Genomic DNA, 19884 nt, shown 5'->3' on the forward strand with positions numbered 1-19884 from the left:
GGCTTCCAGTATCGAGGAAAATGTGGAAATATCTAATCGTTACTTAAAATAATCTGCCAGTTCCTCTGGGAATTTTCAAAATATATTCATGTGAAAGAGTTTAATTGAATGTTTTCTATCCATGTAACACTGTGACCAAATACATTTGGTTTTGTGGTTTTTCAATCAATCGCAATTAACAGGATAGCTTCAGTAGATTATTCTTCCCCATCAGTAGGATATTTCCGTATCCAATATTGTATGCGCCCGCAATCGATTATTGCTCAGTCGCCGAAAGTTCCGAGCTCAGAGAGTTCATTCCCCTCTAGTTTGCCTTCCAAATTGCCATCGTAAACCACACCTTCTCTCGATTCAATCACACACAAAAAGCATACTTAAGCGATATTCTGGTGGTGAGACACATTCATTTTTCGTGAGGACATCGACAAGACAACATCGTTGCCTAACGTGCTGGAGGAGGTGGACGGCGGAGGATCGACACATACACGCGCAGAACTCTTTCCGTTAGGATGCCATTCAACATCGAGAAAGTTCCGGAAAGATCTAATCATTGCTGGAAAATAATCTGCCAGTTCCTTTGGGAATTTTCAAAATATATTCATGTGAAAGAATTTAATTGAATGTTTTCTATCCATGTTACACTGTGACCAAATATGTTTCAACCAAGTGCTATTAACAGGTGGTTATCGAGTTGGCATTAACCACTGGTGGGCTTCCAGTATCGAGGAAAATGTGGAAATATCTAATCGTTACTGAAAATAATCTGCCAGTTCCTCTGGGAATTTTCAAAATATATTCATGTGAAAGAGTTTAATTGAATGTTTTCTATGCATGTTACACTGTGACCAAATATGTTTCAATCAAGTGCTATTAACAGGTGGTTATCGAGTTGGCATTAACCACTGGTATGCTTCCAGTATCGAGGAAAATGTGGAAATATCTAATCGTTACTGAAAATAATCTGCCAGTTCCTCTAGGAATTTTCAAAATATATTTATGTGAAAGAGTTTAATTGAATGTTTTCTATCCATGTAACACTGTGACCAAATACATTTGGTTTTGTGGTTTTTCAATCAATCGCAATTAACAGGATAGCTTCAGAAGATTATTCTTCCCCATCAGTAGGATATTTCCGTATCCAATATTGTATGCGCCCGCAATCGATTATTGCTCAGTCGCCGAAAGTTCCGAGCTCAGAGAGTTCATTCCCCTCTAGTTTGCCTTCCAAATTGCCATCGTAAACCACACCTTCTCTCGATTCAATCACACACAAAAAGCATACTTAAGCGATATTCTGGTGGTGAGACACATTCATTTTTCGTGAGGACATCGACAAGACAACATCGTTGCCTAACGTGCTGGAGGAGGTGGACGGCGAAGGATCGACACATACACGCGCAGAACTATTTCCGTTAGGATGCCATTCAGCATCGTGAAAGTTCCGGAAAGATCTAATCATTGCTGGAGAATAATCTGCCAGTTCCTTTGGGAATTTTCAAAATATATTCATGTGAAAGAGTTTAATTGAATGTTTTCTATCCATGTAACACTGTGACCAAATATGTTTCAAACAAGTGCTATTAACAGGTGGTTATCTAGTTGGCATTAACCACTGGTGGGCTTCCAGTATCGAGGAAAATGTGGAAATAACTAATCGTTACTGAAAATAATCTGCCAGTTCCTCTGGGAATTTTCAAAATATATTCATGTGAAAGAGTTTAATTGAATGTTTTCTATCCATGTAACACTGTGACCAAATATGTTTCAATCAAGTGCTATTAACAGGTGGTTATCGAGTTGGCATTAACCACTGGTGGGCTTCCAGTATCGAGGAAAATGTGGAAATATCTAATCGTTACTGAAAATAATCTGCCAGTTCCTTTGGGAATTTTCAAAATATATTCATGTGAAAGAGTTTAATTGAATGTTTTCTGTCCATGTAACACTGTGACCAAATACATTTGGTTTTGTGGTTTTTCAATCAATTGCAATCAACAGGATAGCTTCTGAAGATTATTCTTCCCCATCAGTAGGATATTTCCGTATCCAATATTGGATGCATAAAACCTTGTGCCTCCAACGTAACGCTCTCGTTTTCGAAGTTCTCCAAATATTCATTTATTCAGAATGAATTCAGATTCAGCTTCATACAAATGATCTCTAAATCAACGATAGTCCTACGTCTCCCTTGCGGTTATACCATAGATATAACCCACTTCCTGTTTTTTGAAAGGTTTAATGGCCCTGATAAGCGCCGTGATTTATGGAATTTTAGAAAACTTAGTACTCGTGGTTTTGAAAAAAACCATTTCTAACGCACTCGATGCCGCCTTGTTCTGGATTTGCCACCAAAGCAGATTGTATAAAGAACAAACTTTTTTCTTCTGCTACCTGCTGCCGTTTTGCGATTGCGTTTGCCACTCGCCACTCGCTGCAACTGCCTGTTGTCTTGATGTCCACCGAACCGAATGTGTTCTGTTCTGAATGCGGGTTTTCTTATCGTCGCGAGCAGCTTTGCCTCTATCACTTCGGCGGCCGAAACTTTATAACGCTAGGTGGACTGGTGTACTGGAACTAACGCGCTCGGCCTAGCTACCCTTGCGGAGTAATTGGCGAATTCACCTACGGGGAATCGCAGGCTAACACGGTTCGAGCGGGATTTTGCCTTTCATTCACTTTTCCTTCTTTGTCATATCCAGACATGGCTGCTTGTGTTGGTTTGTTAATGTGATGTGATGCGAAATGATGTGGTGTACGGTTTCGATGAGCATGATCGTTACGGAAGGAAGGAAGGTCTTGTATTATAGAGACTTTAAACTTATGCAGTTCATTCGTCTCTAGCCTTGAGAAAGGCCCTTTGAAAACTCTACTCTACTCTACTTCAGCGCTACCACCTCCGCCCTCTTGCCTTGAGAAAGCACTCGATCCCTCGCCGTCCAGCTCGTCCAGCAACGATGTTGTCCAGTCGGTGTCCACACAAAGAATGATCGTTACGGAAGGAAGGAAGGTATTGTATTATAGAGACTTTAAACTTTTGCAGTTCATTCGTCTCTAGCCTTGAGAAAGGCCCTTTGAAAACTCTACTCTACTCTACTCCAGCGCCACCACCTCCGCCCTCTTGCCTTGAGAAAGGCACTCGATCCCTCGCCGTCCAGCCCGTCCAGCAACGATGTTGTCCAGTCGGTGTCCACACAAAGAATGATCGTTACGGAAGGAAGGAAGGTCTTGTATTATAGAGACTTTAAACTTTTGCAGTTCATTCGTCTCTAGCCTTGAGAAAGGCCCTTTGAAAACTCTACTCTACTCTACTACTCTACTCCAGCGCTACCACCTCCGCCCTCTTGCCTTGAGAAAGGCACTCGATCCCTCGCCGTCCAGCTCGTCCAGCAACGATGTTGTCCAGTCGGTGTCCACACAAAGAATGAACGATCGTGTGGAGGCGATCTGGCGTAGTGGTAACATCCATGCCTCTCACGCAGAAGGTCACGAGTTCAATTCTCACTCCCGACATTCTTCCATGGAATGGAAGTAAAAGTGACGAACCAACCAAATGAGTTGAAAATCACTATAATACAGATGAAAAAAAAATGAACGATCGTTACGGCAGCGGAGCGGAGATTTTTAAGCTGACTGGCTGGCTCGAGAATTACGCATGTGTGAGACTGCGACCAATGTTTCGTTCATTTTTTTCTTTTTCCTTTCCAATCGTGCTTTATTCTATTTCGCTGCTGCTCTGGTTGCCCGTTTTGGTCGGTACGATTTGAGGAGCACAGAATGGACCAATCAAAAATGGGCACATAGTGCATTTGGACAATGCTTGATATTTCACAATTATTCAATTATTTATCTCAAGAAAAATGAAATGTTATTCATTATGATAGATGCGTAGATATATTTCCTATCTATTGATGCAAAAACCTTTGCGATCTATTGAGAAATGCTCGAGTTATAAGCGTTCCAAATCTTGCATTTTTTCCTACTTGTTCAGTGCCTAGATTTCCATTTCACCCCTATATCTTCCGGTTAGACGTAGTCCTACGTCAAAAAAAAACTCTTGACATTTCAAGAGATTTGCTGCATAAGTATTCGGATGTCTTGATACGTAAAGAGAGACCGGACCAACTGCGTGTAGAAGCACCGACTTTTGATGTGGCGAACAAGATTGTTGACCACGAGATTTTCAACAGGGAGTGACACATTTACATCCCATCTCGAGATGTGGAGATACAGGGTGGGCCATTTAAAGTGGAAGCATCTGGCAACCCCATAACTTTTGACAGAGATGTCAGATTGACAAATGTCATACCGCGTTGGAAGCGTCATTTCAGTACAATTTTAACCATGGAACAATACACACCTAAACAACGCGCTGAAATTGTTCAGCTGTACATTCAAAATAACTTCTCAATTGTGTTAACTAAACGTGCGTGGAAAAATAAAAATAAAGTTAAAACATCGCCTGGAGACAACACTATACGTCGATTATATGCCAAATTTATATCGTCTGGTAGTGTTGGTAATGCCAGTCATCTGTCCAGACAACGACCAAGACGTTTCGACGAGAACATTGATGCCGTTCGAGCCAGTGTTGCAGAGACTCCATCGACATCAGGTCGCCATCGTTCGCAAGAGTTAGGCATCGCTCGAACCACTCTCCGACGCCATTTGTTCGTGAAAATGAATTGGACAATTACTGGTTCCAACAGGACGGCGCTACATGCCATACAGCGGCTGCCACGACCAAATTATTGCGAAAAATGTTCCCCGGAAGATTAATATCGAAAAACGGCGATTATGACTGGCCACCGAGATCACCTGATTTGACGCCTCCTGACTTTTTTTTATGGCGATATTTAAAATCCAAGGTATACACTGGTAAACCAAGGACCCTGGCTGCGCTGAAAGACAATATCCGACAAGAAATTGCTGCCATATCGGCCGAAACATTGGGCAAAGTGATGGAAAATGCCGAAAAAAGGGCACATTTTGCGGTCAAGGCCAGAGGCGGTCATTTACGAGATATCATAATCAAAAAGTAGTTAGAACAAATCTCCTTGGGCCAAAATAAATGAATTTCAAAAAAAAAAAATTTAAAATTCCACTTCTTTACTTTGCTATTGCAAAAACAAATCCTTCCACTTTAAATGGCCCACCCTGTAGAAGACATAGTCTCCGATGCGAGTCTGAGTGTTGAAGAATTGAAAAAAGCATCGGGTTGTTTTAAAAACTCCCTTATTGGTGAGCTTGTGAAGATTCTGGATGTTAGGCAACTACATGCAGCATCTTTGGAAGACAACCAAAAAGTCTATAAGCCTTCACACTCGTTTCGGGTGACTTTCGCTGGTTGTGTTCTCCCGAACTATGTGAAAGTAGATAGTGTTTTTTTTTTCCGGTGCGCTTGTTTGTACCGCGGGTCTATAATTGCACCATCTGTAAAAATTTGGGACATTCTTCCAGCCATTGCGGCTACAAGTTCCGCTGCGGTAAATGTGGTGAAAAACACAGTGAGGATTCTTGTACACAAACAGTGGAAAAATGTATCCAATGTGGCGAGAATCCTCACGCACTACAGGAGTGCCCAAGGTACAAACAGCACTCCAATAAAGTGAAGCGTTCTATCACAGGACGCTCCAAGCGGACTTATGCTGAAATGCTCAAGGCCGCATCAGCCGCTCATGATGAAAACCAATTTTCGGTTTTGTCAACTCAAGAATTGGACTCTTGCTTCCATCTCTGAAGCCTTATCTTAAGCAATTGACTGTTTCATGGCCCCTCCTTGCATCAATCATATCATTCGATGAATAATTTACCTAACGTAGTAGAAGATATGATCAATGTGCTACAATGGAACTGCCGTAGTCTAGTGCCTGAACTAGACTCGTTTATTTTTTTACTCCAAAATTATGACTGTGATATATTCGCCCTTTCTGAAACATAGCTTACTTCTGACAAAGAACTCAACTTCCACGATTTTAACATTATTCGCCTGGATAGAAATGATTCTTATGGAGGAGTACTTCTGGGGATCAAAAAGTGCTACTCTTTCTATTAAATTCCTCTACCAGCTCTATCAGACGTCGAAATTGTCGCATGTCAAATAACGGCAAAGAATAAAGAACTTTGCATAGCTTCAGTATACGTTCCTCCAAATACTAACATTAGCCGTAGTCAACTTTGGAATCTAGTCTCGATTCTCTCATCCCCAGTTCTAATACTGGGTGACATGAACTTCCATGGTACTGGGTGGGGTGATCCTAATGATGACGCTAGAGCGGCTATTTTTTACGATTTATGTGAGGGTAGCTCGCAACATGCGTAACCGCTCATTTACCAACGAGAGTGAAGAATACTCCAACCGATGGATATTCGATTTCGCTAAAAAGGTCTGTCCAGACTCGGTTCCAGCCCAACATATTCTTCGAGAAACGTCTCCAGGCGGTGGACCTCTGGATAGACCATTCTCAATGCTGGAATTTTCTATGGCTCTTCTTTCATCGAACAAATCTTCACCCGGAAGCGATATGATTAAATTCGTTCTTCTAAAAAATCTTCCCAATATCGCGAAAAGACGCATGCTAGACTTATTCAATACCCTACTAGAAAACAATATTGTGCCACCCGAATGGAGACAGCTCAAAGTAATAGCAATTCAAAAGCCTGGCAAACCAGCGTCTGACCATAACTCATACCGTCCGATTGCTATGCTCTCGTGCATTAGAAAATTGTTGGAAAAAATGATCCTTCGAATACTCGATCAATGGATCGAGACAAATAATTTGCTATCAAGTATACAATTTGGGTTTCGTAAGAGCAAAGGAACAAACGATTGTCTAGCGTTGCTTTCTACGGATATTCAACTGGCCTTTGCGCACAAGGAGCAACTGGATTCAGTATTCTTGGATATTAAGGGAGCTTTTGATTCGGTGTCCATAGAAATTCTTTCAGACAATCTGGACAGATGTGGACTTCCTGGAATTTTGAATAACTTCTTGTACAATTTGTTGTCAGAAAAGCGAATGAACTTTATCCTTGGACAACTGACAACTTCCAGAAATAGTTATATGGGTCTACCCCAAGGCTCATGTCTCAGCCACCTTCTTTATAATTTTTATGTGAAAGATATTGACAGTTGTTTGGCAGAACAATGCACGCTAAGACAACTTGCAGGTGATGGTGTGGTTTCCGTCAGAGGTCCCCATGCCGAAAACTTGCAAAGACCATTGCAAAATTCCCTAGATAACTTGTCTTCCTGGGCAAGGAATTGGAATACCCACATTACGTATTTGAAGCAAAAATGTCAAAAGAGGGTCAACTTTCTCCGTTCGATTTGCGGCACGTGGTGGGGAGCTCATCCGGGAGATCTCATAATGCTTTATGAAACAACTATTCTATCTATTCTGGAGTATGGCTCTTTCTGCTTTCTCTCAGCAGCTAAAAGTCACCTTCTAAAATTGGAACGAATTCAATATCATTGTCTGCTTATAGCCCTTGGCTGTATGCACTCAACGCATTATATGAGTCTCGAGGTTCTGGCAGGAGTGACTCCTCTACAGAATCGATTCTGTGAACTTTCTCTCAGAATACTGGTGAAATACTTCTGGGGATCAAAAAGTGTCACAAACACACTTGTGATTGAAAACATTGAAAAAATTCTTCATCTAAATATACAATCTCGGTTTATGAGAATTTATTACCACTATATTTCGTCAGATATTTGTCTTCCATCGTTTACTCCAGATCGTGTTCACTTCACCATCAGCAGTTCCTCAATTGAATACGATCTGGCGATGAAACAAGCAATACTTGGGATTTCAGATCAGCTTCGACCAACTTTCATTCCCCGTATTTTTAACCGAAACTACCAAAAAGTCAATTGCATGAAAAGATACTTCACTAATGGGTCTCGCCTCAATGGATCCACTGGCTTCGGTGTTTTCAATGAAAATTCGAGCGCCTTCCGTAAACTGCAGGAACCTTGTTCCGTTTATGTTGCTGAGCTGGCAGCAATCGAATTCGCATTGGGGATGATCTCCAACAAGCCTGCAGACCATTACTTCATTTTCTCGGATAGTCTCAGTTCGCTTGAGGCTCTCCAGTCGATGAAAACTAGTAGGCACCCATCTTATTTCCTCACAAAAGTGAGGCAGCAGATGAGTGCACTGATCGAAAGATCTTATAAGTTAACCTTTGTATGGGTCCCCTCTCATTGCTCAATTCCTGGCAATGAGAAAGCGGACACTCTCGCAAAGATGGGTGCCCAGGAAGGCGAGTTGTATGATAGACAGATTTCATACGATGAATTTTTCCAATTACTGCGTCAGAGTTCCCTCTTGAGTTGGCAAACCGATTGGGACACTGGAAGTCTTGGGCGGTGGTTATATTCAATTACTCCAAATGTTTCTTCGAGAGCGTGGTTCAAAGGTTTGGACGTAAGTCGTGACTTCATTCGTGTAATGAGTAGACTTATGTCCAACTCGCTAGATGTGCATCTCCACATAATAAATCTTGTTCAATGCAATATCTGTCGGTGTGAAAAAGGTTACGATGACATCGATCACGCAGTTTGGCAATGTACGGATAACTACGCAGCCAGAGAGTACCTTTTGAATGCCCTTAGGGCCCAAGGAAGACAACCCTATGTTCCTGTTAGAGACGTGTTGGGAACTCGCGACATCTGCTATATGTAGTTAATCTATATGTTTGTCAAACGGACTAGTATAAGAATTTAATGCTTTTATGTGTTTTTTCTTTTTCGTTATTAGTTTGTTTGTCTTGTCCCCTCATCTCACCGTCGCCCACCCTCGACAGATAGTCGAACACCAGATGCCCTAGTCATTATGCACAATGCTACAGTGCGTGCGGCAACTCTCGGTTGAGACAACGATACCTCATATCCATATCCCTAACCTGACCCATCCCACAAAAATTGTTGCCCCTCTAACCTCGAGTAAACCGCGAGTAATCGGTCAAAACCTACTAACCATAGATTTAAGTTGAAATTCTGTAAAAACAATTCTAAATTCTTCTAAATGAACCGTTATGAAACATGATCTTACATGGATCCTGTGTTTTTTTTGCTTTCTTTATTAAAGAGATTTTCAGCCAAAGGCTGGTTCATCTCTAAAGATGGATCCTGTGTTTCGTCCTAACAGAAAATATGAAAAATTGCACATATTTTTGTCCGCATCAAATCATTAAATATATTATTGTCGGCCGATAAACTCATTTTCATATACAGTTTGCGACATTTAAATAAGCACCTTATCTTTTCCCATTAAATTTCAAAAATATAAATACGATACGAATAAAAAAAAATATATCCTATTCAACGATATCAATGAATAGCTGTCTATTGATGTTGAGTTCCAGCTAATATTCTATGTTGTTTGTAATACCGCTGAAGGAAAGAGCGAAAGAACGGTTCAAAAGAACTGATTCACTCAGATGACTGTGACTGAACCGTTCTTCAAAATGAACTGTTTTGCCCATCAGCTTCGACTGACCCTCGAATAAAAATTTCCATTTCGTAAATTTTTCGTTTGTAAATGCCGGATATTCGGCGAACACGAAATACCTCACGGTGTCCAAATTTTTCGAAACGAGGTGCTCCACCTCGCAGTACGAGCAAAACATCGAGCGTAATTACTTGACTGTTTTCGCCATGGTAGGATTTGAGGAAAATTTTCTCCACTGGATTAAGTTTTTTAATTTTTTTTCCATCGTCATCCGATTTTTTTCAATGCTTACGTTACAATACTTGGTAATGGCTAATTTGAAGTAGAATTTCTAATTAGTAGAAATGTTCTAATTATAACGAATTCATTAGAAATTATGTGTAGCTAGTATACAATGTACAACAAACTTACCGTTGGCCTTCTTGGAATAACGTGAACTCCGCTTCGGTTGGTTCTAATACTGTTAGAAGAACACATGATAATGCACAGAGTGGTTGTAATGTTCCAAGCAATCTAACCTCATTCCAACCATTTCGCAATTTGCAGATGTCAATGCAATCAAAATATCTGTGAAATGATGCATTTAAATACTGATACTTAAATCAATACAAATTCTCTACTTTAAAACATCCTCAAACGATATCCAGAAAACACCTTCAGAACCGCCATGGGGCATGAGAATGTCTCTCAACTCCTCAGTCCATAATGCAGAATCATCCGACCAGTCACCTGTTTATAGAAAAATTAATTGAAATAATTTATATGATGTACGCGTTTCCTGATAAATAGAAATGAAAGAACTGAAAACAGCATTGTTTGCCTGATATTGTTGTAACTATATCCTAGCCCTTAAAAACTTGATTTGCAAGTGTTTATTATATTTATCGATTTTTCGATTTCAACCCTTGCCAACCAAAAGCCTATAATCGGATTTTTACAACTAATACCTCAACACCTTAGTTTGATACGTTTCTTTTTCTTCTTCTTCTCCTTTCTTTGGCACTAAAGTTCCTAGTGGAAGTTTGTCGCAACAACATTGCTTGCGCGATTTTTATTAGTACTTGGTTGAGATTTCTATTTCTATGTCAAATGAACCAGCGAAAAATATTGAAAGTCGCTATAATACAGGAAATATATATATATATATATATATATATATATATATATATATATATATATATATATATATATATATATATATATATATATATATATATATATATATATATATCAAATAATACGCCTTGTAAGTATTCTAAATTGGCAAGCTATAGAATACTCGTGACCTCAGAAAAGAAATTTCTTTGATGAAAAATCCACCGGCCAGAACGGAAATCGAACCCCGAGCCCCGTGCGATATGTATGTGACGGTGAGACGCTAACCACTCGACCACGGGAGCAAGAGTAATCTCATACGCTACTGCACCCAAATATTTTTGACGTAGGACTACGTCTTTCATTTCTATACCGGGGTGTAAAATCAAAATTTCGAAAACGAAAGCGTTCCGCCGGAGACCGAGATTTTGAGCGTTAATAGCTCCTTAACAACTGAACGAATTGGTATGAGAAACACTTCATTCGAAAGATAAAATGTCTACGCGTTTTATACTTGTTACTTTCTGATCCAAAAACTTGTTTCAATAGTCTTAAAATTGCTTTCAAAACAGGTTATTGAAATCACCAATCGGTATATAAGCGAGCGCCGCTCGGAAATCCACTCAGTCATTCCACTCCGACCGTCGACAGAGACGGACGTGTTTGGAGCTCCATTCATTATCTGATTTTTAAAAAGCTATTTATTTCTCTTTTCAGATTGTCTACCTGCGATTCATCAATTACCTGTCTGCCCTTGAGGACTACAATAATGGGGAAAACCCGGTCAACCGACCCAGGCATACCACATGGCACCAACAAACGACATCGATCGGACACCGGCAAGGAGCCAATATTAGAAAGGAACCGATATTAATTGGATGGCCATACCGAGGAGGAACCAACTACCAGGAAAGTAAATGTTGAGAAAAAGGTGAAAGTACCACCTTATTTTACAACATCGAGAGATATAGGAACTTTGAGGTCTGAACTGCTGGCGCTGAAATTGCAGCCAGTTTTTAAAATATGCAGCATCGGGATTAAAATCACTAGTCCCAACCTGGAGCAATATAAAATGATTGGATCATACCTGAAATCAAAAAATCATGAGTTTTACACTCACGATACGCCGTCTGAAAAGCCATTTAAGGTGGTGTTGCGAGGTCTTCCTGCTATTGAGTTGGAGGATATTAAAAAAGATCTGGAACAATCATACAATATTCAGCCGTTGGCTGTATATCGGATGACTCGGCATAAAACACCAGACAATGGGTATTCCAATGTTTTGTACCTGATCCACTTCAAGAAAGGATCAGCCAACATAACTCGCCTAAGAGAAATCAGTGAGATCTTCAACATCTCGGTACAATGGGACCGATACAAACCTCAGCATCGGGATGTAACGCAATGTTCGAATTGCCTTGGTTTCGGACACGGAACAAGAAACTGTCACATGAAAACTCGTTGTGGCAAGTGTGCTGCTGACCACCTAAAAAGCACTTGCAGCCTTCCAGAGGAAGAACCTAGCAAAAGCGTTAACTGTGGTGAAAGTCACCAAGCCACCAGCCGTAGGTGCACAAACCGTGCGGATTTTAAACGCATCCGGAAGCAAGCTACTGATAAAACACAGAATAGGAATAAGGTTCCAGAACTAACTGACAAAGAGTTTCCTCGCACGATTCCTGTTCTTCCTCCTCTTCCACTTCCTACAGGTCGACCCCAAACGGCCTCTTCTAGCGAAAAGCCAAAAAAGGAGCAACCGAGCTATAGTAAGGTTGCAGCTATTGGTTTACCACCTTCACCAAAACCTTCACCTCATTCCTCTTCTACTGAGGAGCTTTATAGCATGCAGGAACTTGCAACCCTGTTTCTTGAACTAGATCGACAGACTAGAAGTTGTCGCAACCAACAGGAACAAGTGCAAGTCATGCTACACTTTTATTACAACCATGGATCGGTCATCTCTCAGGCTAATTAATTGGAATGCCTGCTCTCTCAAGAGTAAGGTCATCGAATTCACTGACTTCTTAGTGACAAACAGCATCGACGTAGCTATCATTACCGAGACGCATCTTAAACCGAATGTTAACCTTCGAGTTCCGAATTATCGTCTATTGAGAATGGATCGTATTAGTTCTGGTGGAGGAGGTGTTGCCCTAGCCATCAGAAATAACATCAGATATCGACTTTTGCCGTGCCTGAAACTCAACATCATCGAAGCTATAGGAGCGGAAATCACAACATCGATTGGGCCTATTATCGTGATTGCGGTCTACTATTCCAAGCAGACGTCAATCAGAGATGGCTCGGCGTTGCTTCTTAAAAACGATATCATCAAGCTAACACGAAGGCAGTCGAAATACGTCATCGGCGGGGACATTAATGCTCGACATCAGTCCTGGGGAAACCAAAGGAGGAATCAAAATGGAGTGACTCTAAACGATGATCTACAGTGTGGGCACTACAGGATTCTTAGTCCAGCAACCCCCACTCGAATTTCTCGTTCTGGAGTACATTCCATCATTGATTTTTTCATTACCAACATGGATCGACACATCGGTGATCCTATTGCCCTTAACGAGTTGAGTTCGGATCACTTCCCAGTGATGGTTGAACTGGGAGTGAATGTCGTAGCCAGGAGGCCACAATGTAGACGGGACTATCATCGTGCGAATTGGGTGGAATTCCAGCAGCTTATTGACAACAACATTGATTTCGATCAGCCTCTTGAATCTCCCGAAGATATCGAAGCAACAGTCAGCTCTATTCAAACTGCAGTTATTCAGGCTCGCCAAAACCACATCCCAGAAACGATTCAGGTGAGTGAATCTGTTCAAATTGATCCAATTACTAAACATTTGATTGGACTTCGAAACCTCTATCGAAGGCAGTACCAACGTACTGGTATTCGAGAGAGGAAACGACAGTATAATCAGTTAACCAAGGTTATCCAGGCCAGAATGATTGATCTCCGTAACAAAAAATTCGCAAAAGATATCAGTAAACTTCCGAACAACTCCAAGCCATTTTGGAGGCTCGCTAAAATCCTCAAGACCAAGTCTGATCCTATTCTTCCTCTTCTACAGCCGCTACACACACATTTGAATTCTTTCCGTTTGGATGCCATTCAGCATCGAGAAAGATCCGGAAAATGATCTGCCAGTTCCTCTGGGAATTTAAAAATATATTCATGTGAAAGAGTTTATTTGAATGTTTTCTATCCTTGTAACACTGTGACCAAATATGTTTCAATCAAGTGCTATTAACAGATGGTTATCGAGTTAGCATAAACCACAGGTGGGCTTCCAGTATCGAGGAAAATGTGGAAATATCTAATCGTTACTGAAAATAATCTGCCAGTTCCTCTGGGAATTTAAAATTACATTCATGTGAAAGAGTTTATTTGAATGTTAACTATCCATGTAACACTGTGACCAAATATGTTTCAATCAAGTGCTATTAACAGATGGTTATCGAGTTAGCATTAACCACTGGAGGACTTCCAGTATCGAGGAAAATGTGGAAATATCTAATCGTTACTGAAAATAATCTGCCAGTTCCTCTGGGAAATTAAAAATACATTCATGTGAAAGAGTTTATTTGAATGTTTTCTATCCATGTAACACTGTGACCAAATACATTTGGTTTTGTGATTTTTCAATCAATCGCAATTAACAGGATAGCTTCTGAAGATTATTCTTTCAGTAGGATATTTCTGTATCCAATATTGTATGCGCCCGCAATCGATTATTGCTCAGTCGCCGAAAGTTCCGAGCTCAGAGAGTTCATTCCCCTCTAGTTTGCCTTCCAAATTGCCAACGTAAACCACGCCTTCTCTCGATTCAATCACGCACAAAAAGCATACTTAAGCGATATTCTGGTGGTGAGACGAATTCATTTTTCGTGAAGACATCGGCAAGACAACATCTATGCTGAGGGTGCTGGTCGACGAAGGATCGAGATCTGCCCTGAAACGCAAGCAGTTTGTTTGAAACTGTGAGGGAGCACAGAGAAACCTCAGGAGAAGAGAAGGTGACACATACACGCACGGAATTCTTTACGTTTGGATGCCATTCAGCATCGAGAAAGATCCGGAAAATAATCTGCCAGTTCCTCTGGGAATTTAAAAATACATTCATGTGAAAGAGTTTATTTGAATGTTTTCTATCCATGTAACACTGTGACCAAATATGTTTCAATCAAGTGCTATTAACAGATGTTTATCGAGTTAGCATTAACCACTGGTGGGCTTCCAGTATCGAGGAAAAAGTGGAAATATCTAATCGTTTCTGAAAATAATCTGCCAGTTCCTCTGGGAATTTAAAATTACATTCATGTGAAAGAGTTTATCTGAATGTTTTCTATCCATGTAACACTGTGACCAAATACATTTGGTTTTGTGCTTTTTCAAGCAATCGCAATTAACAGGATAGCTTCTGAAGATTATTCTTCCCCATCAGTAGGATACTTCCGTATCCAATATTGGATGCATAAAACCTTGTGCCTTTTCGAAGTCCCCCAAATATTCATTCATTCAGAATGAATTCAGATTCAACTTCAAACAAATGATCTCTAAATCAACGATAGCCCTACGTCACCCTTGCGGTTATACCATAGATATAACCCACTTCCTGTTTTTTTAGCTTATGTTTTGACATCCTTATTTATAGCATTAAATGAGCTTAAAAATGACAGATAATGTGCTACCCTCCCAAAACAAGCATTTGTATAATACATATGCCATAACCATAGAAGAGCAATACGACAGAGTGAAAGACGAGAGACACATTGCAAATACGCACGCAATAAGCTTTTCGCATACTCTCTTTTTTACTCTCAGAAAACACTGTCCATGTATCCTTTTAAGATCCAACTTAATTTTTTTTTCTTCGCTAATTTCCCATCGGTCTTTTTCCGCCACCAATCACCGACACCAGGGATACGACTCCACCTTTACCCTACCAAAGCAAAAGCTTTACTTCCCTTCCGAAATAAGACATATCGTAGTCGTGTAAGCCTTGCATTTCAGCCGGCAATGGTTCGGTCCCTGCTTGGAATGGTTTGGATTTTTTTGTTCAATTAAAAGCTGACGTTCAGTCTAAGAGGAAAAGAGATTTGCTTCCATACCATACATACAAACATTTTGAAACTCTTGAAAAAGGTGCTTTTATTTGTTCACTTCATCCTTCAGCACTTTTTGACGTAGGACTACGTCTTTCATTTCTATACCGGGGTGTAAAATCAAAGTATCGAAAACGAAAGCGTTACGCCGGAGACCGAGATTTTGAGCGTTAATAGCTCCTAAACAACTGAACGAAATGGTATGATAAACACTTCATTCGAAAGATAAAATGTCTACACGTTCTATACTTGTTACTTTCTGATCCAAAAACTTGTTTCAATAGTCTTAAAATTGCTTTCAAAACAGGCTATTGAAATCACCAATCGGTATATAAGCGTGCGCCGCTCGGAAATCCACTCAGTTCTAATTGAACAGCGATTGGAGCATATTGTCGCTGTTGTGGTGAAGCTCTTCGTTTATCATGAAAGCGCAAATGAACGGTGTCACCAAGAGCCTGTTTGTGCACCTTAGGCCAGAAGGGAATCCATCAGAAGGAGAGTGATGCCACAAACGGTTCCCCGGGAAGATCTAGAAGCAGCCGCTACACACACACATACACGCGCGGAATTCTTTCCGTTTGGATGCCATTCAGCATCGAGAAAGATCCGGAAAATAATCTGCCAGTTCCTCTGGGAATTTAAAAATACATTCATGTGAAAGAGTTTATTTGAATGTTTTCTATCCATGTAACACTGTGACCAAATATGTTTCAATCAAGGGCTATTAACAGATGGTTATCGAGTTAGCATAAACCACTGGTGGGCTTCCAGTATCGAGGAAAATGTGGAAATATCTAATCGTTACTGAAAATAATCTGCCAGTTCCTCTGGGAATTTAAAATTACATTCATGTGAAAGAGTTTATTTTAATGTTTTCTATCCATGTAACACTGTGACCAAATACATTTGATTTTGTGATTTTTCAATCAATCGCAATTAACAGGATAGCTTCTGAAGATTATTCTTCCCCACCAGTAGGATATTTCCGTATCCAATATTGTATGCGCCCGCAATCGATTATTGCTCAGTCGCCGAAAGTTCCGAGCTCAGAGAGTTCATTCCCCTCTAGTTTGCCTTCCAAATTGCCATCGTAAACCACGCCTTCTCTCGATTTAATCACGCACAAAAAGCATACTTAAGCGATATTCTGGTGGTGAGACGCAATCATTTTTCGTGAGGACATTGACAAGACAACATCGTTGCTGAGGGTGCTGGACGGCGAAGGATCGAGATCTGCCCTGAAACGCAGGCAGTTTGTTAGAAACTGTGAGGGCGCACAGAGAAGCCGATCCTTCAGGAGAAGAGAAGGTGACCATCGAAGCAGCCGCTACACACACATACACGCACGGAATTCTTTCCGTTTGGATGCCATTCAGCATCGAGAAAGATCCGGAAAATAATCTGGCAGTTCCTCTGGGAATTTAAAAATACATTCATGTGAAAGAGTTTATTTGAATGTTTTCTATCCATGTAACACTGTGACCAAATATGTTTCAATCAAGTGCTATTAACAGATGTTTATCGAGTTAGCATAAACCACTGGTGGGCTACCAGTATCGAGGAAAATGTGGAAATATCTAATCGTTACTGAAAATAATCTGCCAGTTCCTCTGGGAATTTAAAATTACATTCATGTGAAAGAGTTTATTTTAATGTTTTCTATCCATGTAACACTGTGACCAAATACATTTGATTTTGTGATTTTTCAATCAATCGCAATTAACAGAATAGCTTCTGAAGATTAGTCTTCCCCATCAGTAGGATATTTCCGTATCCTATATTGGATGCATAAAACCTTGTGCCTCCAACGTAACGCTCTCGTTTTCGAAATCCCCCAAATATTCATTCATTCAGAATGAATTCAGATTCAACTTCAAACAAATGATCTCTAAATCAACGATAGTCCTACGTCACCCTTGCGGTTATACCATAGATATAACCCACTTCCTGTTTTTTCTTTCTTTGCGATGAATACCTTTCTGTTGTAACCATTCAGTTGCTTTATTCAATAACCTTCTTAGTATTTTTCCTTTAGTTGCTTGTATTTTCTGCCGGAGTGTACCATTGGCATACACAAAATCATACCGTTAGGTAGGCCATGATTTGTAGCCATGGTACGACAGTAACAAAATGAAAAAAGTGAGAGTTTAGTTCCATCCACCAAACAGAGAAGTCGAAATAAATCAAGCTCTTAACATTAAAAATTAATTTCATTCTTTGGAAGAACTTAACAATTTTGGCGACGAGGAGAAGTTCTTGCCGTTTTCCGGAAGCAACGCCAAGCTTGTTCCTGTTCCTGTTCAAGTTTGAATTCCGTTCCGCTTCTGAAGCCCTCAAACCGTCACGAATTCAAGAATGGCCGACGCAGATTTGAAGCAAGCGATTCTCCGGCTGACTGATCTCATCGCAAACCAGCAGCAGCAGATTGCAGCTCTCCAGCAGGGTAACGCCAATCAAGTTGGAAGCGAGAAGATCATCGAGTCACTCTCCACGGGAATAGACGAGTTTCAGTACGATCCAGACGGCGGCATCTTCTTCGATTCGTGGTATGCTGCGGAAGAAAATTATGGTCAAATTGAAAAGGAAGCGCTCACGTTGGTGTTTGCAGTAACACGCTTCCACAAAATGATTTTCGGTCGCAAATTCGTGCTGCAAACTGACCACAAGCCACTCCTCAAGATTTTCGGCAGCAAAAAAGGAATCCCCGTCTACACAGCCAATCGACTTCAGCGTTGGGTACTAACGATGTTGCTTTACGACTTTGATATCCAGTTCATCCCAACGGCAAGTTTTGGACGCTGACTTGTTATCACGTCTAATGAGCAGCCACAACAAGCCTGACGAGGAGTACGTGAGCGCTGCTCTCCAAACGGAAACCGACGTAAAGTCAATTCTCGAAGATTCCATCTCCAACTTACCTGTCACGTCAGAAATGATCGCCAAGGCAACTCAAGACGACCCAGTGCTTCAAGAGATTATCACCTTCATCAGCAATGGCTGGCCTAACAGAGCAAGCGATATCCGCACTCCAGCTGTTCATCCGTTTTTCTCAAGACGCGAAGGTCTTCAAGTTAGCCAGGACTGCGTCATGTTCTGCGATCGAGTCGTGGTCTCTGAACGGTTCCACAAACGCATCATCCGACAACTCCACCGTGGACACCCTGGAATCGATAGGATGAAGTCACTCGCCAGAAGCTTCGTATACTGGCCCAACATCGACGATGACGTTGAATCGTTCGTGCGTCAATGTTGTTCCTGTGCCACTGCTGCGAAATCACCTCGCAAAACTACTCTTGCGTCCTGGCCGATACCAACAAAACTGTGGGACAGAGTTCATATCGACTATGCTGGTCCAGTCGATGGTTACTACTACCTTGTGGTGGTTGACGCCTATTCGAAGTGGCCAGAAATCTTCAGAACGCGAACCACAACAACCACGGTGACGCTGGAGATTCTACGAGAAACAATCGCAAGATATGGCAACCCGCATAGTCTTGTGTCCGATAACGGTACCCAGTTCGTTAGTAGCCGTTTCAAGCAATTCTGCAAAGAAAATGGTATCCAGCACCTGACGACAGCCCCGTACCATCCCCAATCCAACGGACAAGCCGAACGTTTCGTTGATACTCTCAAAAGAGGACTGAAGAAACTTGTCGAAGGGGAGAAGGCAGTAATATTCCAGGATCTGCAGACGTTCCTATCGGTTTACCGGTCAACACCAAACAGAAGCATAGATGGTAAGACGCCAGCTCATCTGTTTCTAGGTCGACCGCTACGAACGACACTGGATCTGCTGAAGCCGTGTCCTCCAAGTCCAACGCTGGTCAACGAAAAGCAAAATTCCCAGTTCAACAGACGACATGGTGCGATGAAACGAACCTTTGATGCTGAAGAAATGGTCTTTGCCCAGGTTCATTATCGTAACACAACAGAATGGGTTCCAGGTCAAATCATCGAGCGCAAGGGTAACGTAAACTGCACCGTGTTGCTCGAGAACGGACGACTCATTCGAGCACACACAAACCAACTTCGACAACGATATGGAAGCGATGCCGATGCTGATTCTACACCTCAAAATCATTACTTCTTTTGGCACTGCTGATCGATGAATTCAATCTTCAAGATATGAAACCTCCGGGTCCAGTAGTTCCTCCAAAAGAAGATGAACAAGAAGTTGTTGAAGACGACGTTAACGACGATGAATCTGATGTTCCTA

The 19884-nt window shown here is 41.1% G+C and overlaps 1 protein-coding gene across 7 annotated transcripts in view; it reads right to left on the bottom strand.

The window, feature by feature from the left end:
- Positions 1-19884, bottom strand: part of LOC129765374 (calpain-D) — a 430542-nt gene that overhangs the window by 182438 nt on the left and 228220 nt on the right. For 6 of the 7 annotated variants that reach the window (XM_055765698.1, XM_055765636.1, XM_055765679.1 and 3 more), the window contains 2 exons: positions 10076-10184; positions 9867-10022 (listed from right to left, as the gene is read on the bottom strand). In XM_055765698.1, coding sequence (XP_055621673.1) covers positions 9867-10022; positions 10076-10184 — 265 coding nt within the window. The remainder of the gene's footprint in view (positions 1-9866; positions 10023-10075; positions 10185-19884) is intronic. The other variant, XM_055765687.1, reaches the window with a different exon arrangement.

This window comes from Toxorhynchites rutilus, chromosome 1 (assembly GCF_029784135.1).
Source record: "Toxorhynchites rutilus septentrionalis strain SRP chromosome 1, ASM2978413v1, whole genome shotgun sequence".
NCBI lineage: Eukaryota > Metazoa > Arthropoda > Insecta > Diptera > Culicidae > Toxorhynchites > Toxorhynchites rutilus.